Below are 22,662 nucleotides of genomic sequence, written 5' to 3' on the forward strand. Positions count from 1 at the left end.
AGGCAACATCTTGTCCCTTCGTAAGTTTTACGGACGCCATCAAGAGTTGGTTGACCGTTGTTGAATATATCTTCACAGGTTAACGGATATGTTCCTAATGTCATTACTACAATCCTGTCCCTTTTTTTGAAAATGACCCACCCAATTAGAAGAACTACCGGGTTTTACTAAGATGAGCAACACGACGGGTGCCACATGTGAAGCAGGATCTGCTTACCCTTCCGAGGCACCTGAGATAACCTCCAGGTTTTGTTGGGTTTGTGTCGCTAAGTCTTATTTACATTTATGTATGTTTTTGTTAACTCGTATATATTGTTAGATTTTTGTCTGATTTGCTCAGTTTATGCATCTCTTTAATTCAAAACCCCAAGTTCAAAATTAGTGTACCGAATTGTTACTTGCCCTGACAAATTTTTGAAACATTTGTAAGAGATCACAAAATTAGTTAAATTATATTATTCAAGATCAAACTATATCGTGTTCTTGATTTTGAAATATGCTGTCATTTTCAGGTTCAATTAATGATTTTAAGATTCTCCAACTGCTGCTGAATAAACAGGTTGAACGATTCTATCGAGTTGATAAATTTTACATTAATGAAAATAAGAGACATCAAAAACCATCTTCCAAAAGGATTTTGAAACTAGATCTCATGTTTTTTCTTGAATCAATACCGTTGAAAATAATTTATAACATCTATTAAAAAAATATACTTCAAAAGAACATTGAAACTAGATCTCAGGTTATTTCTTGAATCAATTCATCTACGAATTACTCTGTTTTAACAAATGCACTTTTCTTCGCTTTTAAACTGACATAACCATTAACTAACTTAAGCTTACAAAAGTAAGTACCAAATTGCACTTAATAATTTTCAAAGTAACTTCCTAGAATATTTCTCACGGAAGTCAGAAAAATACTGTCTATTTTCAAAAACGTATTGCAAATAAAATTACTTAAAGCGTTTTATGTGGATGTCATAAATTTCGAAAGTAAGAAAAAACCCGAACCTTTTGAATGAAATGATAGTTTTGAGAAGTACAACATGTGTTATCTATATCGTGAAAGGAAGCTTTTATATGTACGAGTTGAATTGATGAGCAATTAGAACGGTATAAAAACCAGAAAAGAAATTATACCCACATTTAATTGTTAGCCGTCTGCTTCTGATTAAAGCGCGTGGATGTTATAAACATCAAGTCGACCCAGACTAACAAGTACCATAGATGCTTGAAAAGAAAATTTGGAACAAATCAACCGCAAGCTTTTTTTTCATTGATAGTGGGGAAATGTGCTACAAGAATTTACTCTCATCTTAATCAAATTATCTGTGGTTTTGATAGATTATCTCATATACATCATTCTCTGATAATTTAAGTCATATCTTGTGTAAAAGTGAAATCTTGCTAACAACAATTTCTGCTTCGGCAATATTTGACTGATGAAGAATGCTATTTGAGACATGTAGAAAATTGATAAAACACAACCTTAAGTTTTAATAGCTTTGCACTTTCTTCTTGTTACAATTGAATTTCAAGATCAGTTCCAATAGCGATGTTTACAAAATTACAAGTAAAATAATGAATTTAACGACAAAACACCTAAAGTAAATTGTCGTCTGCTAAATTCGTTACTATAGTAACATCTTTAAAATATGACCAGTAATTGATTGTTTTTAAGAATCTAACCAAATACGGAGTAAGAAGAATCGATCGAAGACATAATTCTTGACGTCGAGTTTCAAACAGGTTTCAAATTAGATCTAAGAAAATGAGTCACTGCCGAGAGATAGCTTCAAGTGAATCTAAAGAACTTCAAACAGAAAATCAAATTACAATTCAAATATGGAGTTGATTGAATTCGGTCCTTAAGAGAATTACTGAAGATAATACAAGAGAGACAAAGGAGGTAACCATAACGCATAGGAATGCCACGACCCTTAAGAGAATTATTGAAGATAATTCGAGAGAGACAAAGAAGTTCGACATCATGCAAAGGAATGCCACTGGTTGGCATGACAACATAGCGCAAATCTAATAAATTCGCGTGGCACAATAAAATGAAGATCAATTATGTTTTGGTAAATTTTAAGAAAAAATTGCATGTCTGATATTTAATCAAATAAATAATTTTCAATGTATAAACGTAATCAACTTTAAAACAAATAATGAAATAAAGAACACGTGCCCATCCGTTTATACTAACACGGACACTAAATTAAAATAATCACAAATCAACAAGAGCACACTTTTTCATTTGATTTCGCATACTTCAAATTCACTTCAAACTTTGAAAACCATGTGAAAATTAAATAATGAGCAAAGCCCCCGAAATGACAAATATACACCAATCCAAACGGAAAACTAACGGCTTAATTCAAGTACATAACAATGTACGAAAAACATTTATGTAACACAGCAACAAACGACAACCACTGAATTACAGGCTCCTGACTTTGGACAGGCACATATATATATACAGAATTTGGCGGAGTTAAACATTTAAGCGGGCACCCACCCCTCCCCTAAAGTGGAACAGTACAACAAAATAAAAAACAAACTATACAATTCAGTTGAAAAAGAATTAACTCATTAGCTTATCACATTCTATGAAAGGAAAGTTACGGAATAAATGATATATATATTTGTTTATAGGGGCCAGCTGAAGGACGCCTCCGGGTGCGGGAATTTCTCGCTGCATTGAAGACCTGTTGGTGACCTTCTGCTGTTGTCTGTTCTATGGTCGGGTTATTGTCTCTTTGACACATTCCCCATTTCCATTCTCAATTTTATTATTGTGGAATAATTTTAAAATATCATGTTTCTGTTGTTTTGTTTTGTTTTATTGTCAATTATTATATTCTATCAATAAATCTTGGAGGTATAGTGCATACATTGCAGGATGTACAACAGTTTGTATGTCGATAGTCTTAACAGAATCAATTATTTAACTCAGAAGCTTTGATAACGACAGTTAGGTTTCCTATTAAAAGGGAATTAACTCAAAATCTTTCGTAAGATTTATGTCCAAAACAGGAAAAGAACCAAAAAAATAAATAAATAATAAATCTAAATGTAAGCATTTATACAACGATACTGATTAAAGATAGTATTACATTCTTGTACTAATTAAATGAAATGGTAGCGTACATACAAACTTGTTCGTCTCTTCATGTCTTCCAAAATACTTTTTTAAAGTTTTAAAAATGCAATCCGGCACAAAGGAAGGTAAAAAGTATTTTGAGAAATTAAATATTGTTTGCAGGTAGAATCGGTTTGAAGGTACTGATACCTTATTAGCGATATCCAGGTGTTAACACTTTGCAATACTATCACCTAAAATACTCTAAATGCACATTATAAAACCTACTAAATCGTATTTAATTATTTAATTACATGTAATGCCGATAGATATTTGGCAGAAAATCAAAAAACTGCAACGATTGCATAAAATGCAAATCTACGAAATTTGATAGCGAAGTAATTTTAAGTGTTTTCATAAACAGATACGAAAATGGAAAGAAGAGTTCGTCTAATTGTTAATGAAAACATATGGAGACTCGTGCATAACAGCAGACGATATGAATGAGATGAACACGAAGAGCAGACGAACATCTGGAGCACGTGAAATATGGCGTGAAATCAAGTTTTACTTCCGGTAATTGAGTATAAAATGGTGCAATCTGGATTTTTAATTCATTACATATTTATTTTTGTCTTAAAGGTCAAGAAATATTAAAAACACAAGTGCACTAGTACTATATGAAAGTGATAAAAAGATACAAAACATTATTCCATTAACTAGATTCCATCCTTATATTCCTGGAAATCATACTGTACAAATTTCATTTTATTTTAAATATTTCCTGAATCAGAAAATTGAAGATGAAAGACGCTAAAGAAGTGTGAGGATTAAAAACTGCCGCGAACCCTGTGCAACTACAAGAATCGCAAGAAATATAATTGAACCACTCCTCTGATGCATATATATATATCGCGGGTTTCTACATCAATGGGACATTCTTATATTTGCAATATGAAAAGTATGACGACATAATTGACTGAAATATTATCAAATTAACCTAATAATATCTCTTAGGAACAGTTGACGGAAATTATAAAGTCAAGTGTTATCTGTCACTACTCAAGGAGAAGGTTAAGTGATACGCTTTTTATTCTTTGCATCTTTTCTTGATTCTGGTTGCTGTTTCGTGAGTGTCGTAAATTAACGCGTCTTGTGGTAATACGCTATGTCGTAAAATATGTCATTAGGTAATCATATAGATATTATAACTAATAGACAAGAACAGAAGTCATCAAAGAGGATAATTGATGAATAATGAGTTACTCTGCAGACAATCTTTTATTTATAAAACTCTCGTTTAAGTTATTATACACACACGTTTAATTGATCCTACTAATATCGTCCGCTACAAAACCAAGAAAGTTTAGTAAAATATGTTCTTTTCTATGGCAGGCAGTTGGTGTTTGGCGGTAAAGATTGAAATAAACAATTAATTTCCCCATAGGCGACAATGGTAGCCTTTTTCGAGACACAGACTTTAGGAAGTTGATTTTTTTAACGAAACCTTGCTAGAATCAAAGAAAAGTTATTAGGACAGTATTTTTTGGTCCAAAAAATATAGGTTCGCATTGCTTTTCTTAGCGTATTTTGTACTTATCTCCCATACCTATCAATTTTGCCCTTAAAAATACGTGTCTTGTCCTAGCGTTGAAAAGTCATCTCAGTGCCTTTAGGGCTACGGAATAATTTTTATTTTGCCTTTTGTATAAAGCAGAGTGCACGAAGTCTCTAATAATAAAAAATAACGGGCGCACATATCGACCAATCAGGATTCGCCATACTCTTAATTCTGAATACCATATGCTCATAAAATGGCTGCTCCCATAAAATCTAATGGTGTATTGTAACCTATAGGTTCGGAATCGTACACTAAAAATGACGAACAAACGGGTATGCTGTAGCCGTGAATATATTTTACAGAAGGACATACCGGTTCACTGAACAGTTTTTCCGGCGTAAACTTTATGTTATCTCACCAGGATTATAGAATATGAACCTTATGCCACGATACCATACTAGTGGAATATTTTCAACATATTTTAAAACAAAAGGGTTGTTTCGTTTTCTGTATACATTAAAAGTACAATCACAAAAATACTAAACCCCGAGGAAAATTCATAACGGAAAGTCCCAAATCATATGGCAAAAAAAATCGCAAACACATCAAACGAATGGATAACAACTGTCATGTTCCTGACTAGGTACAGACATTTTCTCATGTAGAAAATGGTGGATTGAACCTAGTTTTATAGCTAGCTAATAATGAACTAAATATATATATGAAGATGTGGTATGAGCAATGAGACAACTCTCCATCCAAGTCACAATTTACAAAAGTAAACCCCTATAGGGCAAAGTATGGTCTCCAAAACGGAGCCTGAAGCTTGATACATCAATCCTCCAAAAGTCAATTTATTACAAAACCAAATTAACTTTTGGGCAAAAACTTAAGTTTTCTTACAGCAAGAAATATCAGTTCTCATGTTTTCCTCAAAGTTTACTATGTTCATTAAGAAAGACAAAGTTTATAATCGAAATGCACGCAAGCAAATTAAAAACAAATCTGATTCAAACCACAGAATAATCAACCAAACATGTTTATTCTTTAAATATCATTAATGGGTAGTAACACAATTGATATATTGGTTTTGTAAATGTTATAATGTGATAACCACATAACACGCCATTGTCTTTTAGTCAAACATATTCATTTATAGTGGATTGGAAAACAAGTTATTGCAACTTATATTAATCCGTTTCCACTTTGCCAGTGCGAGTGCTGCCTTGCAGCGGCATTCGACTGATCTTTCTCGAAATCTACAAGGGTGTCTTTTACGTGCAAGAGATACTGCTCTCTCTTAACACTGGTCAGTCATTTATCGTTCCTTCAGACGGACTATCCCTGAAATTTCCACCCCGAAACGGGGACCGAACCAGGAACCTTTGTGTTAGAAGTCCGATGCGGTAACCACTACACAACGATTCTCAACTACACCACTGCTTCTTGTTATTTTAGTTGCATATATGGTGTATTTATTATACTCGAGGTACAAAAAGATAAATAGAGTTGGGTCAATATGATCTGATTATCCTCTGAAATTTGTTTACTCATTCTCCTTTAGGTAGATTCATGGTATACCGCCATCTTGGATTGTACAATCATAGTACAAAATCGGTCTAGTTATTTGCCCAAATCAGCAAATTTGGAAACAGATTTGCAATTTAATGGTTAAACTGTTTATTTATATAAAGAAAACTTGTCAATTTATTGTATTACTAAAATATTTTTACAAATATCAACCCTTTTGGTTTTTAAAATCATTTTTTTCCAAATGAGCAATTTAAGGGGAAATAACTTAGTACAAAATTTATACTGGGCTAATAGGGAATTTTTTTATTTTTACTTGTTGCAAGAAAACAAGTTCGGTGACACCATATTTTCTTTTTATTTTCTTAAAACATTTTTGTCCTGAAGAATATGAATGGCGAAAAGAGGAAATTGCAAAAACGCGAAATGACCTTAACCGGCCACCATATATTCAGAATTCACTAATTTAAGGTTTTGCATGTATGACAAAATGACTGTGTAGTAAATGCTATGAAACCAATTTTATCTTTTTCAAATAATTTTGAATTGGTTTCGTATTAAATCATGAATCAAGTTACACCATGCAGCGGTAGAATAGTTTAATCATCCACGATAATTTTCTGTTAGCGAGGGAACTTTAACTGAATAGGAAGATTGCAATGCTAAATCCCAGTCTTCTTTGAATAATTGTGCGTGTAATAAGTATTTTAATCTCTTATCTTAAATATGTTCGTACAATTTCGTTTATAAATTAACGATACAGGAAGCAAGAATGTTGCGAATAAATTTACACGGTACTTCTTTGAAGTGATTGTTTGTCTCTCAATGTCCAGAAGCAAATGTTAGACAAGTTCATCAAACCCTTTTAAAACACAAGTTCTTCAAATACGACCAAATACGTCATTAGATCAAAAACCTCGCCACATAACTTCCAAGATGGAAGGTAGCTATTTCATCAAATGAATGATGTTATATTTATGTTTGTTTTATGTTTGCCATTGAATGTGTACTGCATCCCTGTATATGGTTGAGGGTCTCCGTGAGTGCAAATAAGACAAGTTCATATTACACTCTTTAAATAAACGCCTTATTATCATTATTACTAGACCACACCCGTGAAATCGCGGGTTCGTGACTGTATACTAGACCATACCCGTGAAATCGCGGGTTCGTGACTGATAACTAGACCACACCCGTGATATCGCGGGTTCGTGACTGAATTAAAGTATATAACTATGCGTAAGCCTTATTTTAGTATTGGTATTGTCATCAATAAAGTCATGCCGATTATAAGATGCACATTTTTCTCTGCTTTCAAAATCTTTCTGTTTGATTCCGTTGACCTGGAACTTATCAATTATTGGTAATTAATTATTTGAAAAACAAAAGAGCCTGGAATGAAGTATTTTCTAACCAACAGCATTGTCCTATATAAGTTATATATAAAGTTGAATTCTTTGATTCGCTGTTTTACGTCAGGGCTAACAAATTGAAAACTGTACCTATACGCCTTATTTTAAGTCCAGAGTTTATAGTATTGGTATTGTCATCTTAGAAAGTCATACTGATTAAAATACTACAATATGGAACAATGAGACAATGATTGAATTTAGTAGTGTAAACCCTGTGATTATGACCCGTGTATATAGCAAAATCCTAAATACACCGTTTGGTGGTGCGCCTATCAGATGCGGAACGTACAGATACGGTAATAGGTAACAGGTGAATATACTATTGGTATCGGTTTCGCCCCGGAACTTGTCAATTATTGGCAATATTAATTAAAATTTTTAATCCACACCATTGTCCTATACTAGCTTTATATAAAGCCGAATTCTTTGATTTGTCGTTTTTACCCTTATGACGGCTGACAAATTGGACCTCGTTACTATAGATTTGTTATCATTATCAGGTCTACAAGAGAGAACTAATTACTCTTGATTAAGATTGAAGCTGATAAACAGCCATGACTTTTTATTATCTGAAATTGACAAGAAGAAATGATAGCACATACCAAGAATAAAAACCCACAAGAAAAATAGACTGTATACATGTGGAACGCACAACAGTGATCAATCAATCATTCAACATCATTACGATATATAGTCTCGTGTGATTAGTACCTTACTTTTTTTTAAATTGCATTGTTCAATGACGAATGGTTACCTAGCATATTTTTAAACGAAAATTGCCATTTCATGCCAATATGATTTTTCAGGTAAAGCTAGCTTTTTATATTTTTTTTATTATTATTACATTAGATGTATGTTTCATTATAATACGTTATTCTGATTGGCTAACTGCACATCACATGTTATTCCTTAATCAATTGCATCACACAATAAAATATATCATTCATGTCGACACGAGGTCCCAAAATAAAGTGCACAGGTGAATTAAATAAATACTTGATAAAAATCGTGCTTTCATGATCCTAGCTAATAAATGTAATTATAAGTATTGAATGCTTCTTTTTGTAACTTTATAGGGTTGTAAAAGCGTTGACCGTGCGCACATTTTTAGAATGAAGCGCTGTGGCACCGTTAAAGTCCACAATTCCTCTAAAGTCCACAACACCGCTAAAGTCCACAACAAATTGCCGCTAAAGTCCACAACGCCGCTAAAGTCCACAAACTTTCCGCTAAAGTCCACATAATGACCTCCGCTAAAGTCCACAAGAAAACGCCGTTAAAGTCCACAACAACAAGTTCCGCTAAAGTCCACAAAAAAGCACCGTTAAAGTCCAAATAATTTTTTTTATTAATAAAAAATCAATTCGCTTCTTTTTTAACTCCCGATAGTATAGATCTAATAAAAACATGTTCTTGTGAAGTATTGATTATCAGCTTGAATTATATTTTTGATAAATGAAAAGATTACAGTTTCTGATTTTGATCCCCGCAAATCTGATCTTTGTATTGCGATTTCCTATCAATCAAACGATCAAACAGACAACATTTCGTAAAAGTTATCTACATGTAGCTATGGTGCGTTTTTCGTATTCTTTAGTAAACATGTGTACATCCACAAGAAACTCCAATATATCGTTCTTTTTATTTATATGTTTGAGACACTGACATATCTTGGAGCCTATATTTGGGGACCTACTAAAAAGCGCCCATGAGCGCCCTGGGGAAGAAAAAGCGCCCGGGGAAAATATATAGATATTATATTGGCATGAGACAACTTTGTGTCGATGAAATAAGTTATGCACATTTATTTGTTTTTAATTCTAGACAAGTATTTTAATAATTCAGATAATAGACATTTGTTTATAATAAAGCACAAAAAACAAGTATGAATGTTTCAATTTTAACAACAATATATGAATACTATTTCGAAAGACAGATAATAATGAATCACAGTTAATGCTGAAGATTTTTTAAAATGTTAGTCATCAAAAGACATGTTTCTCAAAAACGATATCAAAATGAAAAACGCAAAAACAAAACAGATAGATATTTTATCCGCTAAATTCTAGATACTATTTTATGGTCATGAACAAGCTTCTGGCCAAATTTGGAACAAATCCAGGATAGTTTAAGAAAAATATTAAAATTTTAAACATTTTAACCAGAGTGAATGTTATTTTTCCTTGCAGAAAAACAAACTTCATTTATAAGTAAAATACGGGAAGAATGGATTTGTTTTTCAAAATTTACTTCTGGATACCAACTTAACATTATCATAAACAAGCTTCTGTCTGGTACAAATCAAAGTTTTCTCGCTTGAATTGTTTTACATTTTCTATTCGGGGCCTTTTATAGCTGACTATACGGTGACATTGAAATTTTCTTTCCAAATATATGAAACATAAAAAAGAAATCCATGCAGTGTGTGTTAGGCTCCACAGCAGCCAAAATGGTCTGTAAATCTCAAAAATAGACTTTGAACCATAATGATCTTGTTTCAAATCAACATAATGATAAAGAATTCCACACAGTCATGCATTTTGTAGTGCAAGGCAGATTTCAATCACTCATTGGTTGCATGTTTGTTTTGTTTTCTAAAAGGAAAATGTATTTGTTTCAAAATATGTTGAAGATGAATTGAATACGCGGATGCGGTTCTGTACTGTCTATTACCTATGATGAGTACACGTATAAAAGATTTCATTTTAACAATGCTATATGTATATATGTTCCATATGATATGTGTACGCGTACGGTCCGGACCATATAGGTGTACGCGAACGTATGCTCGGCCCGTATGATTATACTCGTACGGTCTAGGTACGAGCTCGACCATACACGTGTATTTGGACCATACGGGTTGATTTGTCAAATTTATCAATAGTTAGAAAATGAAATAAAAACTTTAACTGAATACAAGAGTGACGCTACGTTGTCACTTTATCAGTTAAGCTCCTGACTGTGTTAAATATGAAATTTGAGTTCAAATGCTCACTGAAATTAAAGTTATTGGAAGTACATACATGTATAATGTTGGTAGATACGTATACGTTTTTAGAATATTCAGAATTTTAATAGTCAGAAGGATGTGTAACCTACAATTTGTTGTTACAAATATCATCATTAAATTTTGTATCATAAAAATCTAAGTTTTTCATAAAAATATTTAGGGCCTATTTCCTTCAGGATTTAATCAAAATTGGTACCAATGGAAGCAGAATTCTCATTAATTTATTTGTTTATTTGAGAAATAATTCATGGGGGGGGGGCTTAAAAAGAGCAAACACAAGATTAGTTTTTCGAAAATAATAATATTATAGGCAACGTGACTATTTTTGCGTTATGGTAATTTTGAAACGCATCTATATTACGGAGGGAATACATAAATATGAATTTATATTATACTTTTTATTTAATAAAACCTGATTTGAGAACATTTCAATGAGACAGCAACTCAACAATGAATATGACACATATATATTTAAACCAATTTTAGAGATTAAAGTGGAAATTTAAATATTACTTGCATCATACTTGTACATTTATAACATAAATATCAGTTAATAGGATATTGCTTAGGTTTTGACTTATAATGAATTTACACATAACAATTTTAGCTATAGGAAATGTGTATAATCACTCGATAAAAAAAGGACACACTCGAAAAAGCCCGGACTGCTCTCGAAAAAACCCGGACATGAAAACTGAATTTAGTCTCAAAATGTCTTTTTCAATGCCATTACAATACCTTTTGTAAAGTGTATGTATATATAACGATATATAGATTCCATGTATGCATTTCCGTCGACATTTGCATTGGCATGTGTAAGAAAATGGCTTTGGAAATAAAAGCATTTTAAGGCTAATTTTAACTTTTTAAACGGAAATCAATGTCAGAATGATACTTTCTTCATATCTCAAATACTAACATATCTTTTATAACCTTGTATATCAAACTCAAGCTTCTATATCACGTCTTGTTAGAAAAGAAGTCTGTTTGTTTACATTTTTGATCATATTCACTCGAAAAAAAGTGGTCACACTCGAAAAAAACCCGATCAAATCACTCAAAAAAACACGATCCTAGCCGGACACTATACCTACCGTGGTATGTACATGTACAGAACCTATCCAAGTCCGGAACGTGTAACTCGTTGGCTGTCGTTTGTTTCTGTTTATCATATAATTTTCACGTTTATTGTTATTTAAATATATCAGGCCGTTACTTTTCTCGTTTGAATTGTTCAACAGTTTTTTTTTATTTTGGAGTCTTTCATAGCTTTCTGTGAAGTAAGTCTCGATTTTGCTCATTATTGAAGGACCTACGGTGAGCTATAATAGTGTTAAATTCTCTGATAGAGATGAAATTGTCTCATCGGCTGTGAATTCGATGAACCCCGCTTTAGGCATATGCGTTCGACTCCATGCAATCTTTATCAACTACTTCGTTATTGTTCCGCACTCCCTTATTTAAAACAACAAATGGTTGACTAATTCCTTACACTCACTTCATTTAAACCTTGGTGGAGAGTTGTACCTTCGGCAATCATACCACATCTCCTTATTTTCATATTGACTGCTTACTTATGGTGTCCGTACTGTGAACTGTGTACTATGTTTTTGATTTCGAGACAAAACATATACATACAATAGTTGTTTAACTTGGTAAAGTCTTTTAATCACATGCAAAATTACACAAAGATTAATATGTATAAACTCGCATAACGATTCCTTGAAAGTTTATAATTCGTTTAAAGTTTCAGTTCAAATCTTCATACTAGACTTCCATTAGGTTTTTCAAAATACTAATCAAAGTACTGAAATACTGAACAAATGACAGGAAATTCAACCTAACCGTAATAACTATTATAGTGTAGTGATACAAATCACTGTACACTGGTTTGTTGTTATATATTATATTAACATAACAGTTACATGTATATATAATTTAGAATTAACTATCTTGGATTTGTACCAAATTTGGCCAGAAGCTTGTTCATTATCATTAAATACTATCTAGAATTTAGCGGATAAAGTATCTATCTGTTTTGTTTTTGCGTTTTTCATTTTGATATCGGTTTGGAGAATCATGTCTTTTGATGTCTAACATTTAAAAAAAATCTTCAGCATTAACTGTGATTCATTATTATCTGTCTTTCGAAATAGTATTCATATATTGTTGTTAAAATTGAAACATTCATACTTGTTTTTGTGCTTTATTATAAACAAATGTCTATTATCTGAATAAGTAAAATACTTGTCTAAAATTAAAAAAAAATTAAAATGTGCATAACTTATTTCATCGACACAAAGTTGTCTCATGCCAATATAATATCTATATATTTTCCCCGGGCGCCTTTTCTTTTATCGGGTGTTTTTTTCTTCTTACCCGGGCGCTTTTTCTTCCCCAGGGCGATCAGGGGCGCTTTTTAGTACGACCCCAAATATAGGCTCCAAGATATGTCAGTGTCTCCAGCATATAAATAAAAAAAAATGATATATTGGAGTTTCTTGTGGATGTACAAATGTTTACTAAAGAATACGAAAAAAGCACCATAGCTACATGTAGATAACTTTTACGAAACGTTGTCTGTTTGATTGATAGGAAATAGCAATACAAAGATCAGATTTGTGGGGATCAAAATCAGAAACTGTAATCTTTTCATTTATCAAAAATATAATTCAAGCTGATAAGAAAAACTTAACAAGAACAATAGTCCATGCTTTTTATTAGATCTATACTATCGGGAGTAAAAAAAGAAGCGAATTGATTTTTTATTTATAAAAAAAATTATTTGGACTTTAACGGTGCTTTTTTGTGGACTTTAGCGGAACTTGTTGTTGTGGACTTTAACGGCGTTTTCTTGTGGACTTTAGCGGAGGTCATTATGTGGACTTTAGCGGAAAGTTTGTGGACTTTAGCGGCGTTGTGGACTTTAGCGGCAATTTGTTGTGGACTTTAGCGGTGTTGTGGACTTTAGAGGAATTGTGGACTTTAACGGTGCCACAAAGCGCTTCCGCGCTTCATACAAAATGTACTTCGGTCAACGCTTTTACACCCCAATAAATTTACAAAAAGAAGCATTCAATTCTTAAATAAAAACAAATATTCTACCCCGCCTATACAATTGTTATAAATATGTTTGTATTAAACTAAAGTTATGTTGCACGTGTTACTATCCAATTTACAAAGAAACAAATCGTATATTTTGGTATGGTAACATTCTTACTTTAAAGAAGCAATGAAAGTGCAAAAACTGCTTTTTGTGCATTCTAGAACAGACATAAAATTTCCGCACAGTACGTCACTTCCGGCGAGTAGTAATATTAGAATAGGTGGCAAGTTTTTTAACTGCTTTTTGTGCATTCTAGAACAGACATAAAATTCTAGTACGTCACTTCCGGCGAGTAGTAATATTAGAATAAGTGGCAAGTTTTTTAACTGCTTTTTGTGCATTCCAGAACATAGATATAGTTTCAAAAGAAAGATGCAATAAAACAGACAAAATTCTACATTAAAACGTTATTGATAGGTTTGTTTTTGTTAGATACTTAACATATCTTCTGCTCTGTCTTAATTACAGTGAACATGCATTTGGAAGGTGATTACATAATTAGGTGAAGCATTTACTATGTAGGTCAAGTATTTCCAGAACTCATGTCAAATACTGCAAATATGACTTCAATTTTCTGTAATTCGTAATATATATCCATCAAGGGACCTGTATAATTTCCGCTATCGTCAATTAAATTGCGCAGTTTTAGCGTCCTTGGCGCCTTCTAACGATCGACAAAATAATAACAGAGAAAGACAATTCCAGATTTTTCAGCAATATTTTTGATATTTTCTTTTATATTGTAAAGAGTGCTGAACAAGTACCATAATTGCATTCAAATACAGTGAATAATGGATTCCGAAACGCTGTCCAATTAAAACCTTTTACTAACGTCATTTGAATGTCATATTTGCAAACTGCATTGATCCCGTTGTCTGTTATCTGGCCAGATCATTGCGTCTGCTGGACATTGAGCTTTACTTACCATATGTGTAACTTGTGGTGTGCATTCATTTCCCCAGGTGGTTTGCGCTACTAAACCCAGGTATAACTCGCGGTTTGCGTTTCTAACCTCAGGTGCAACTCGTGGTGTACGTGACTCAAGGTGTAAACGTGATGTGTGTTGCATACCAAATGTGTGCATGCTACTCATGCTGTGTGTTACTTACCTCGGGTGAAACCGTGGTATGCATTGACAACACTGTATCTGTAACAAGTTAAAGTATACATGTATAAGGACTTACCCCAGGTAATGTTTTCAGTTCGTGTAACTCGTGTTGTGCGTTTATAGCGCTGTCTTTGTTGCAGTAAGTTAGGAAGGCACAACCTGTAAGAACAGAAAATGATAACTGATTCGATGAGAAATGGGAAGACACTCAATATAACTATGGGACAGATGGAGAACAATATATTCCCATGCACGTGGTACAGACCAAGCAGAAACGATAGCGTCCATGCGATTGTTCATCAGTAAATATGGCACAAAAGACAAAAAGACCGGATATGGCGTAATATCTTACCTCGCCTTTTTTTAGGAACATTCACGGAATGAACATTGATTGCTCTTTTCGAGCGCCTTTTGTATTTCAAGCTACGAGCAAATAAGTCGCAGTTAAATTCTGGTTCCTGATTCTTTTTTGTTTTGTTTTTTTATTTGTCCGCATTCTGCATTTTTTAGTTTGTTTCTCCCTATCATCTCAATTTCGGTTCACAGTCACAGTCTGTCATATAATTACCGTCCGAACCGCTGAACAAGCATTGACTACGCTCATGCACCTTCTTATTAATAATATATTTTTAGACTCTTTTCCCCTTATTTTACAAATGAATCATGGATATTGCATAGATCGATGTCATGCATGCAGATCTTTGGCAAAGGTAAATTTTGAGAAAGTATCGCAGATCATTATACGCTGTTGCATCTCTAATAATCCTTCAATAACATTTTAAAGAGCCATTTATATAAACACCAAACATGTAAACGTTAAGGAAAATTGACATGCCAAATGGTCTTAGCATTATTCCTCTGGCTAGCCGGATAAATAGCCACTAGGAAAATAATTGATTGAAAAAGGCTGATTGTAAATGATGAAAAAGTTCAACGTTAAGTTCAATTTTTGTGACTCTTTTTTTTTTATAATTCAGTTATTCATATTTCGGTGCAAAAATATAAACTAGTCCGTTAATTCAGCTGCACATGCGTGAGAAAAGAATAAAAAAAAAAAGTTTTTGAGTGTTTGCATCTCGTAATAAGAAATGTTTATGTATATCATAACACGATGGCTTTTTCATGTTTCAGAAGAGTTCGGCTCCTTAAAACCTCTCGACTGAATAAATAATAAACTTCCATCGTTATGTAACGTACTAAGAAAAGCATGTTAGATGAGTGCGCGTACTATTTATGAATATTCATTCACAATTTCAATTGAGACATTAATTTCCGTTTTTTGTAAGAACATGGATATAAGTGCTAATTCATAACACGTGCCTTCCTTGATTGAAGTACCACCAAAATTGTTTGATCTCGCGTTAATTAACGGGTGTCTTGAAATGTAATTACCGGAAACGGCTATATTGTTTATCCCGGATGCTCCAGAAAACGTAAATAAAGAAAATTATGTTTATACTAACTGTTAATTGTTGATGATAGAACATGTGAAGCAAAACCTTAAAATCATTTTATTGTAATACCTTTTTTGCCTGCTTCTACAAACGCAAAATTAAGTCTCGCTAGACTGTGTTCGTGATTGCGTCCGTCCATTCTTGTGTCTGTCCTAAAAAAGCGTCCGTCAATATTTTCTCCACAAGAGACCAAATGACACAGCAGTTAACAACTATAGGTCACCGTGCGGCCTACAACAATGAGTAAAGCCGAGCTTATCTATAGGTCACCGTACGGCCTACAACAATGAGAAAAGCCGAGCTTATCTATAGGTCACCGTACGGCCTACAACAATGAGTAAAGCCGAGCTTATCTATAGGTCACCGTGCGGCCTTCAACAATGATTAAAGCCGAGCTTATCTATAGGTCACCGTGCGGCCTTCAACAATGAGTAAAGCCGAGCTTATCTATAGGTCACCGTGCGGCCTACAACAATGAGTAAAGCCGAGCTTATCTATAGGTCACCGTGCGGCCTACAACAATGAGTAAAGCCGAGCTTATCTATAGGTCACCGTGCGACCTACAACAATGAGTAAAGCCGAGCTTATCTATAGGTAACCGTACGGCCTACAACAATGAGTAAAGCCGAGCTTATCTATAGGTCACCGTTCGGCCTACAACAATGAGTAAAGCCGAGCTTATCTATAGGTCACCGTACGGCCTACAACAATGAGTAAAACCGAGCTTTTATAACGAATCTCACATTTAATGTTACGTTCGCAGCTTGATAATGAGAGATTGTATATTGATTGTATATTGACTTAGACAGTGGCGGATTCAGAGGGGGGCGTAAAGGGCGTACGCCCCCTATTTGCTGGCACTTTTTTTTGTTGGTAAAATGATTAATAATCAGCCTAGACTTCGGGAATTTTGCCGTGTTTTTCATTTTAATGCGACAATTCTCCACTTATAAAGACATTTTTCGGTCGTATTCACTGTAATATATTATTGATTATGTCAAAGTTATGTAATTCGCTACGGCGGAGTTGACAAGTACGTCGAAAAAAAAACCCGTCACTCAGTCATTTTGAAATTCAAGTTACAGTAACACATGTTTAAAGAAGACAGCGAAATAGTAAAATAGAAGACAAATAGACAACAGCAGTAAACAAATATAACGTAGAAAACTAACGAATGAGCAACACGAACCCAACCAAAATTCGGGGGTGATCTCAGGTGCCCCATGAAGGGTAAGCAGGTCCTGCTCCACATATGTTTCTTAGTATAATAAAAAGGTCCACTTGTCATATAGAAATACAGGATGAATACTCAAACATTAGTCTTCCAGTAAGTATATACAATTTTATACCTAATATACGTTTTATATCAAAGGGAGGCTCAAACAGAGTCCAGTTTTACCTGAAACAATAAGAAAGCTAAGGATGACACCCCTCGCTTCCATTGTTTGGTGAAACATTTCAACCAAACATTTCAATGAATAAAAATTTCTTGTTTGTTTTTCTTCGTGTCGATCGTATTGTAAATTTCATTGAATAGCCGTATATCTTGTTCACAACAAGAAATATGTAAAGCTAACTAACCATACAACAAACGGATATTTCCCATGTCCATTTTTACTGACAAATTCCACTTCAAATATATTAAATAGTACATAGCTTTGGATCCATTCAATCATTTTATAATAGACAATCAATGTAGAGAATACTGCACCAAAAATGTCCAGCCCCTACACTTTAACTCAGCCCCTACACTTTAACTCAATGCATTTTACACTTACTTTAGCCAAAAAAAAAAGTCCCAATTTTTTTTTAGCCTCGCTCCGCTTGGCAAAATTTATTACTTCGCCTCCCCCCTTTTCAAAATCCTTGATCCGCCCCTGTTAGATATGCCATGACATGCAAACCCAGCAGTAGTCTTTTTGTGTTACAAACCACATGGAATGTAATTGGAAATTATAATTTAGTTGAAAATAATATGGTGTTAACACATCAGAACAATGGTGGTGATTCTGAACACTAGAAACTCTTTCTCTAATGGTGAATATTATTCCCCTTTTCCCGAATTAGGTTTAATACTGTATGTGTACTAACTCGAGTAGCACAACGGTTGCTACATGTCGAGCAGAATCTGCTAACCTTCTGGATCACGTGAGATCACACGAGATCACCACAATATTTGGTGGGGGTCGTACTGCTCAGTTTTTAGTTTACTAAGTTGTGTTTTGTGTACTATTGTTCGTCTGTTTGACTGTTTGTCTTTTTGTCTTTTTCGTTATAAGCCATGGCGTTGACAGTTTTTTTATGCTTTTTTATAGTTTGAAATGTCCCTTTGTTATTTTTCGCCCTCTTTTATCAGTGGAACTTTTTATTTTTACCAAAGTAACTTTGCATTTTTTAAAGAATCTTATGAATGTTTTACCTGTCAAAAGGTATACAAATCTCGTAACGACCGTTAAAGTATCTCTTTTAAACATAATGAATATGCTCTCCTTAATGAAGATAGGAATGTGCAGCCGTCGGTAACAGTTACATCCTTTAATTAATGATGACGTATGATTGATTAAACAGCGGTGCAGCTATTTATTTTAAATTGTGAAGATATTGCACAAAGATAATAGACCATGTCAAAGGTTAAAACAAATAGATTTTGTAAAATATCATGTCTTATTGGTTCCAATGCAATATTATACTAATAATATAATAAACGATGTGTTGTTTATGAGAAAAGTTTTTATTTTGAATAAAGCAAATATTTAATTGTTTGTGTACGTAGAGGTTTCTGTAATTTAACTTCATAGCTAGTTATAAATTCAGCATTAAAACTAACGTCCAGTGGCAAATTAATTGCATATATATTCATAAGAGAACATAAGAAACATTGATCCTGCTTTGAACGGACTCGCTTAGCCGGATTTTTAACGTGTTTGTTCACAATGGTTAATATGGATGTCAACTCTTTATTTAAAAAAAATGGATAGACGTTTTAGATGAGAGATGAAAGATAGCAAAGGGTTATTCAAACTCATAATTCGAAAATAAAATGACAGCGCAATTGCAAAAAAAAACAAAAAAACCAAAAGACAAACAACAAAATACATAACACAACATAGAAAACTAAAGATTGAGCAACCCTACTAAAGTATTAAAAACGCAGAGTGATTGCAGGTGCTCCAGAATGGTAATTAGAACCTGCTCCACATGTGTTACTTAGTATAATCGAATTTTCAGTCTGTATATATATACAATTTAATTTATTTAAAAAGTTAAGCTGCACCGAACTATATATTAATCGAGCTTCACTAGAATATATATAGGAAGGGGTGTAATTCAAGAGTCACATTTTCACCCCAAACACCAATATCACCCCATGTCGAGCCTACTAAATCTGAAACATTTCATAAGATACGACAGTAGTTGGCTTTTTGTTTACTGCAAATGTAAGGGTTGCATAGAGCAGAGAAGGTTGACCTAGAAATTCTGTTAAAACTTCCAGCGCTTTTAAATTTTATTTTTATGGATTTTTAGAATCAAACATTTCAAACCTGAACTGGATTTATCGTAACTCAATGGATAATAAAATGGAAACCGGAATGTATACACGTCAACAACAGTTGCATTCTTTAATTAGTTTTCAAGTGTAATTGATTTTCCAGTTCTGCAGATATTTGTTTGGAAGAGTAAAGATACTGAAAGGCGAAAATCTTTCTGTTGAAACGTCAAAACAAACATTCGGTTTATTTGATTGACGGTATTGACTGGCTTCAGTTTGTTCATATAAAAACCAGGAATGTAGGTCACAGAATGTAGGTCACATGAAAACTGCACCATGCAAAATAATATTCTGGGATGCAAAATGTTAAAAAGGAAATTTGATCACATATTATAAAGAGGATGTGAATATAGAAATGGTATTGTCCACGCAGTTATGAAAATTATTCTATTTGTGTAATTGTTTTATAATTCGTCATTTTGCACGTTAGATATAAAAACAGCGTTGTCTATCTCTATCAGCTAAAACTTACAGAGCCATCTTTCCAGACAAGTTTATGGTTAAATCTAGAAACAGCAAGGCAACCCCAAATATTCTAGTGGACAATAAACAAAACCTTTTATGCCCTGGTCATGTCTTTGATTTATTTTGCGATATTCAATGACAATCCTTATAATTCATGAAATAAATCCGGTGATCTGTAGTTGTTAACATCTGTTTCATTTGGTCTCTTGTAGAGAGAAGTCTCATTGGAAATAATGCCACATCCTCCCTATTTTTATTTTTAAATAAGTATCCTACTTTAACTGATCGGAATAAATTATCTCATTTGCAACAACCTTTCTCCACAAATTGTTTGTAATGTATTTTTTTTTATAATTAAATATAAATGAGACTACACTTTTGTATTTTATACTATAACATAATTGTTTGTATTTAAATTTAGCATTTTAATCTCATTAAATGCGTGTATATCACCGCACTTACATTAACGAACTGACAGTACATTAAACATGTTAAAATTCCTCAGCCGCATTAATATAAGACAAAGTAGATACGAGAATAAATGGAAAACCAATAAATGAATTAAATGAGTTAGTGGGTCGTCAGGAAGGGAACTAGTAACTAAAAAAAACCTATGTTGTCTTGCAATAGTTCCATTACGAATCTGTAATAGGTCAAATTCTGATTTGTAATATGTCAAATACTGATTTATGATAGGCCCACTGCTGATTTGTAAAAGGTTCACTGCTAATTAGTCATAGGTTCACTACTGATTTATGATAGGTCCACTGCTAATTTGTAATAGGTTCACTGCTAATTTGTATTAGGTTCACTGCTAATTTGTAATAGGTTCACTGCTAATTTGTAATAGGTTCACTATTAATTTGTAATAGGTCTACTACTGATTTATGATAGGGCCACTGCAGTTTGGCATAGGTTCACTGCTAATTTGTAATAGGTTCACTGCTAATTTGTCATAGGTTCACTACTGATTTATGATAGGTCCACTGCTAATTTGTAATAGGTTCACTGCTAATTTGTAATAGGTTCACTATTAATTTGTAATAGGTCTACTACTGATTTATGATAGGTCCACTGCAGTTTGGCATAGATTCACTGCTAATTTGTAATAGGTTCACTGCTAATTTGTAATAGGTCCACTACTGATTTGCAATAGGTTCACTACTGATTTGTAATAGGTAATAGGTCCACTGCAGTTTGGCAAAGGTTCACTTTTAATTTGTAATAGGTCTACTACTGATTTATGATAGGTCCACTGCAGTTTGGCATAGGTTCACTGCTAATTTGTAATAGGTTCACTGCTAATTTGTCATAGGTTCACTGCTAATTTGTAATAGGTTCACTGCTAATTTGTAATAGGTTCACTGCTAATTTGTAATAGGTTCACTGCTAATTTGTCATAGGTTCACTACTGATTTATGATAGGTCCACTGCAGTTTGGCATAGATTCACTGCTAATTTGTAATAGGTTCACTGCTAATTTGTAATAGGTTCACTGCTAATTTGTAATAGGTCCACTGCTAATTTGTAATAGGTTCACTGCTAATTTGTAATAGGTCAACTACTGATTTGCAATAGGTCCACTACTGATTTGTAATAGGTAATAGGTCTACTACAGGGTTGTAATAGGTTCACTTCTTATTTGTAATAGGTCCACTACTGATTTATGATAGGTTCACTGCTAATTTGTAATAGGTTCACTTCTTATTTGTAATAGGTCCACTACTGATTTATGATAGGTCCACTGCTGATTTGTAATAGGTGGACTACGAAAAAAAAGTTCTAGCTAGTGTTTATTTACGTGTTATTCCCCTTACATTTGGTATCAAAATAACGACTGGATCGGATATCGTTTGGATAACCCCATGGACAACCGTTTGGTCAACATTAATTTTACATCTACAGTGATAAAAGTAACAAATGGGAATGTTTTCTTCTTAAAAAGTTTTAAAAAGTTATTAAAAAAAGGCCGTGGTTTTTCTTACGGATCTAAAAGGCAATACAATCTGAATAAAAGAAGTTATGGAACCTATATAGCTACGATTTCAAGTCTAACATAAAATAGAATAGTACTGGTTCCTTTATTGACAATTTGCAATTTAGGAAGTCCCTCTTCAACAGTCAATGCCTCGTTTTCGATTGTGGTATTCTCTTAAAAATGATACAAGCAGAGAAGGGAAGAAAAGTAATAAATTATCAAATATAATATCGCTGATATTTAAGAGACTGACAGCGGTACTTCATTTTTTATAGCTTCTCCGCCTTATGAAATTTTATTATTTAAATTTGTTTTAACTAAATTACTAATTAACTTTATTGATATGAATAACGACCTCTCTATGTATTTTTCAAAGACATGACAGTTATTTTTTATTGAGAATTCCA

General features: G+C 33.2%; 1 protein-coding gene across 14 annotated transcripts in view; it reads right to left on the minus strand.

The window, feature by feature from the left end:
* LOC143051499 (CUGBP Elav-like family member 4) overlaps window positions 1-22,662 on the minus strand; it is a 127,576-nt gene that overhangs the window by 83,161 nt on the left and 21,753 nt on the right. For all 14 annotated transcript variants that reach the window (XR_012970809.1, XM_076224392.1, XM_076224391.1 and 11 more), the window contains exon 2: window positions 14,885-14,967. Coding sequence is in view for 13 of the 14 variants with exons in the window: in XM_076224392.1 (XP_076080507.1) it covers window positions 14,885-14,967 (83 nt within the window). In the remaining variant the exon portion in view is untranslated. The remainder of the gene's footprint in view (window positions 1-14,884; window positions 14,968-22,662) is intronic.

The sequence above is a fragment of the Mytilus galloprovincialis genome, chromosome 11 (assembly GCF_965363235.1).
Source record: "Mytilus galloprovincialis chromosome 11, xbMytGall1.hap1.1, whole genome shotgun sequence".
NCBI lineage: Eukaryota > Metazoa > Mollusca > Bivalvia > Mytilida > Mytilidae > Mytilus > Mytilus galloprovincialis.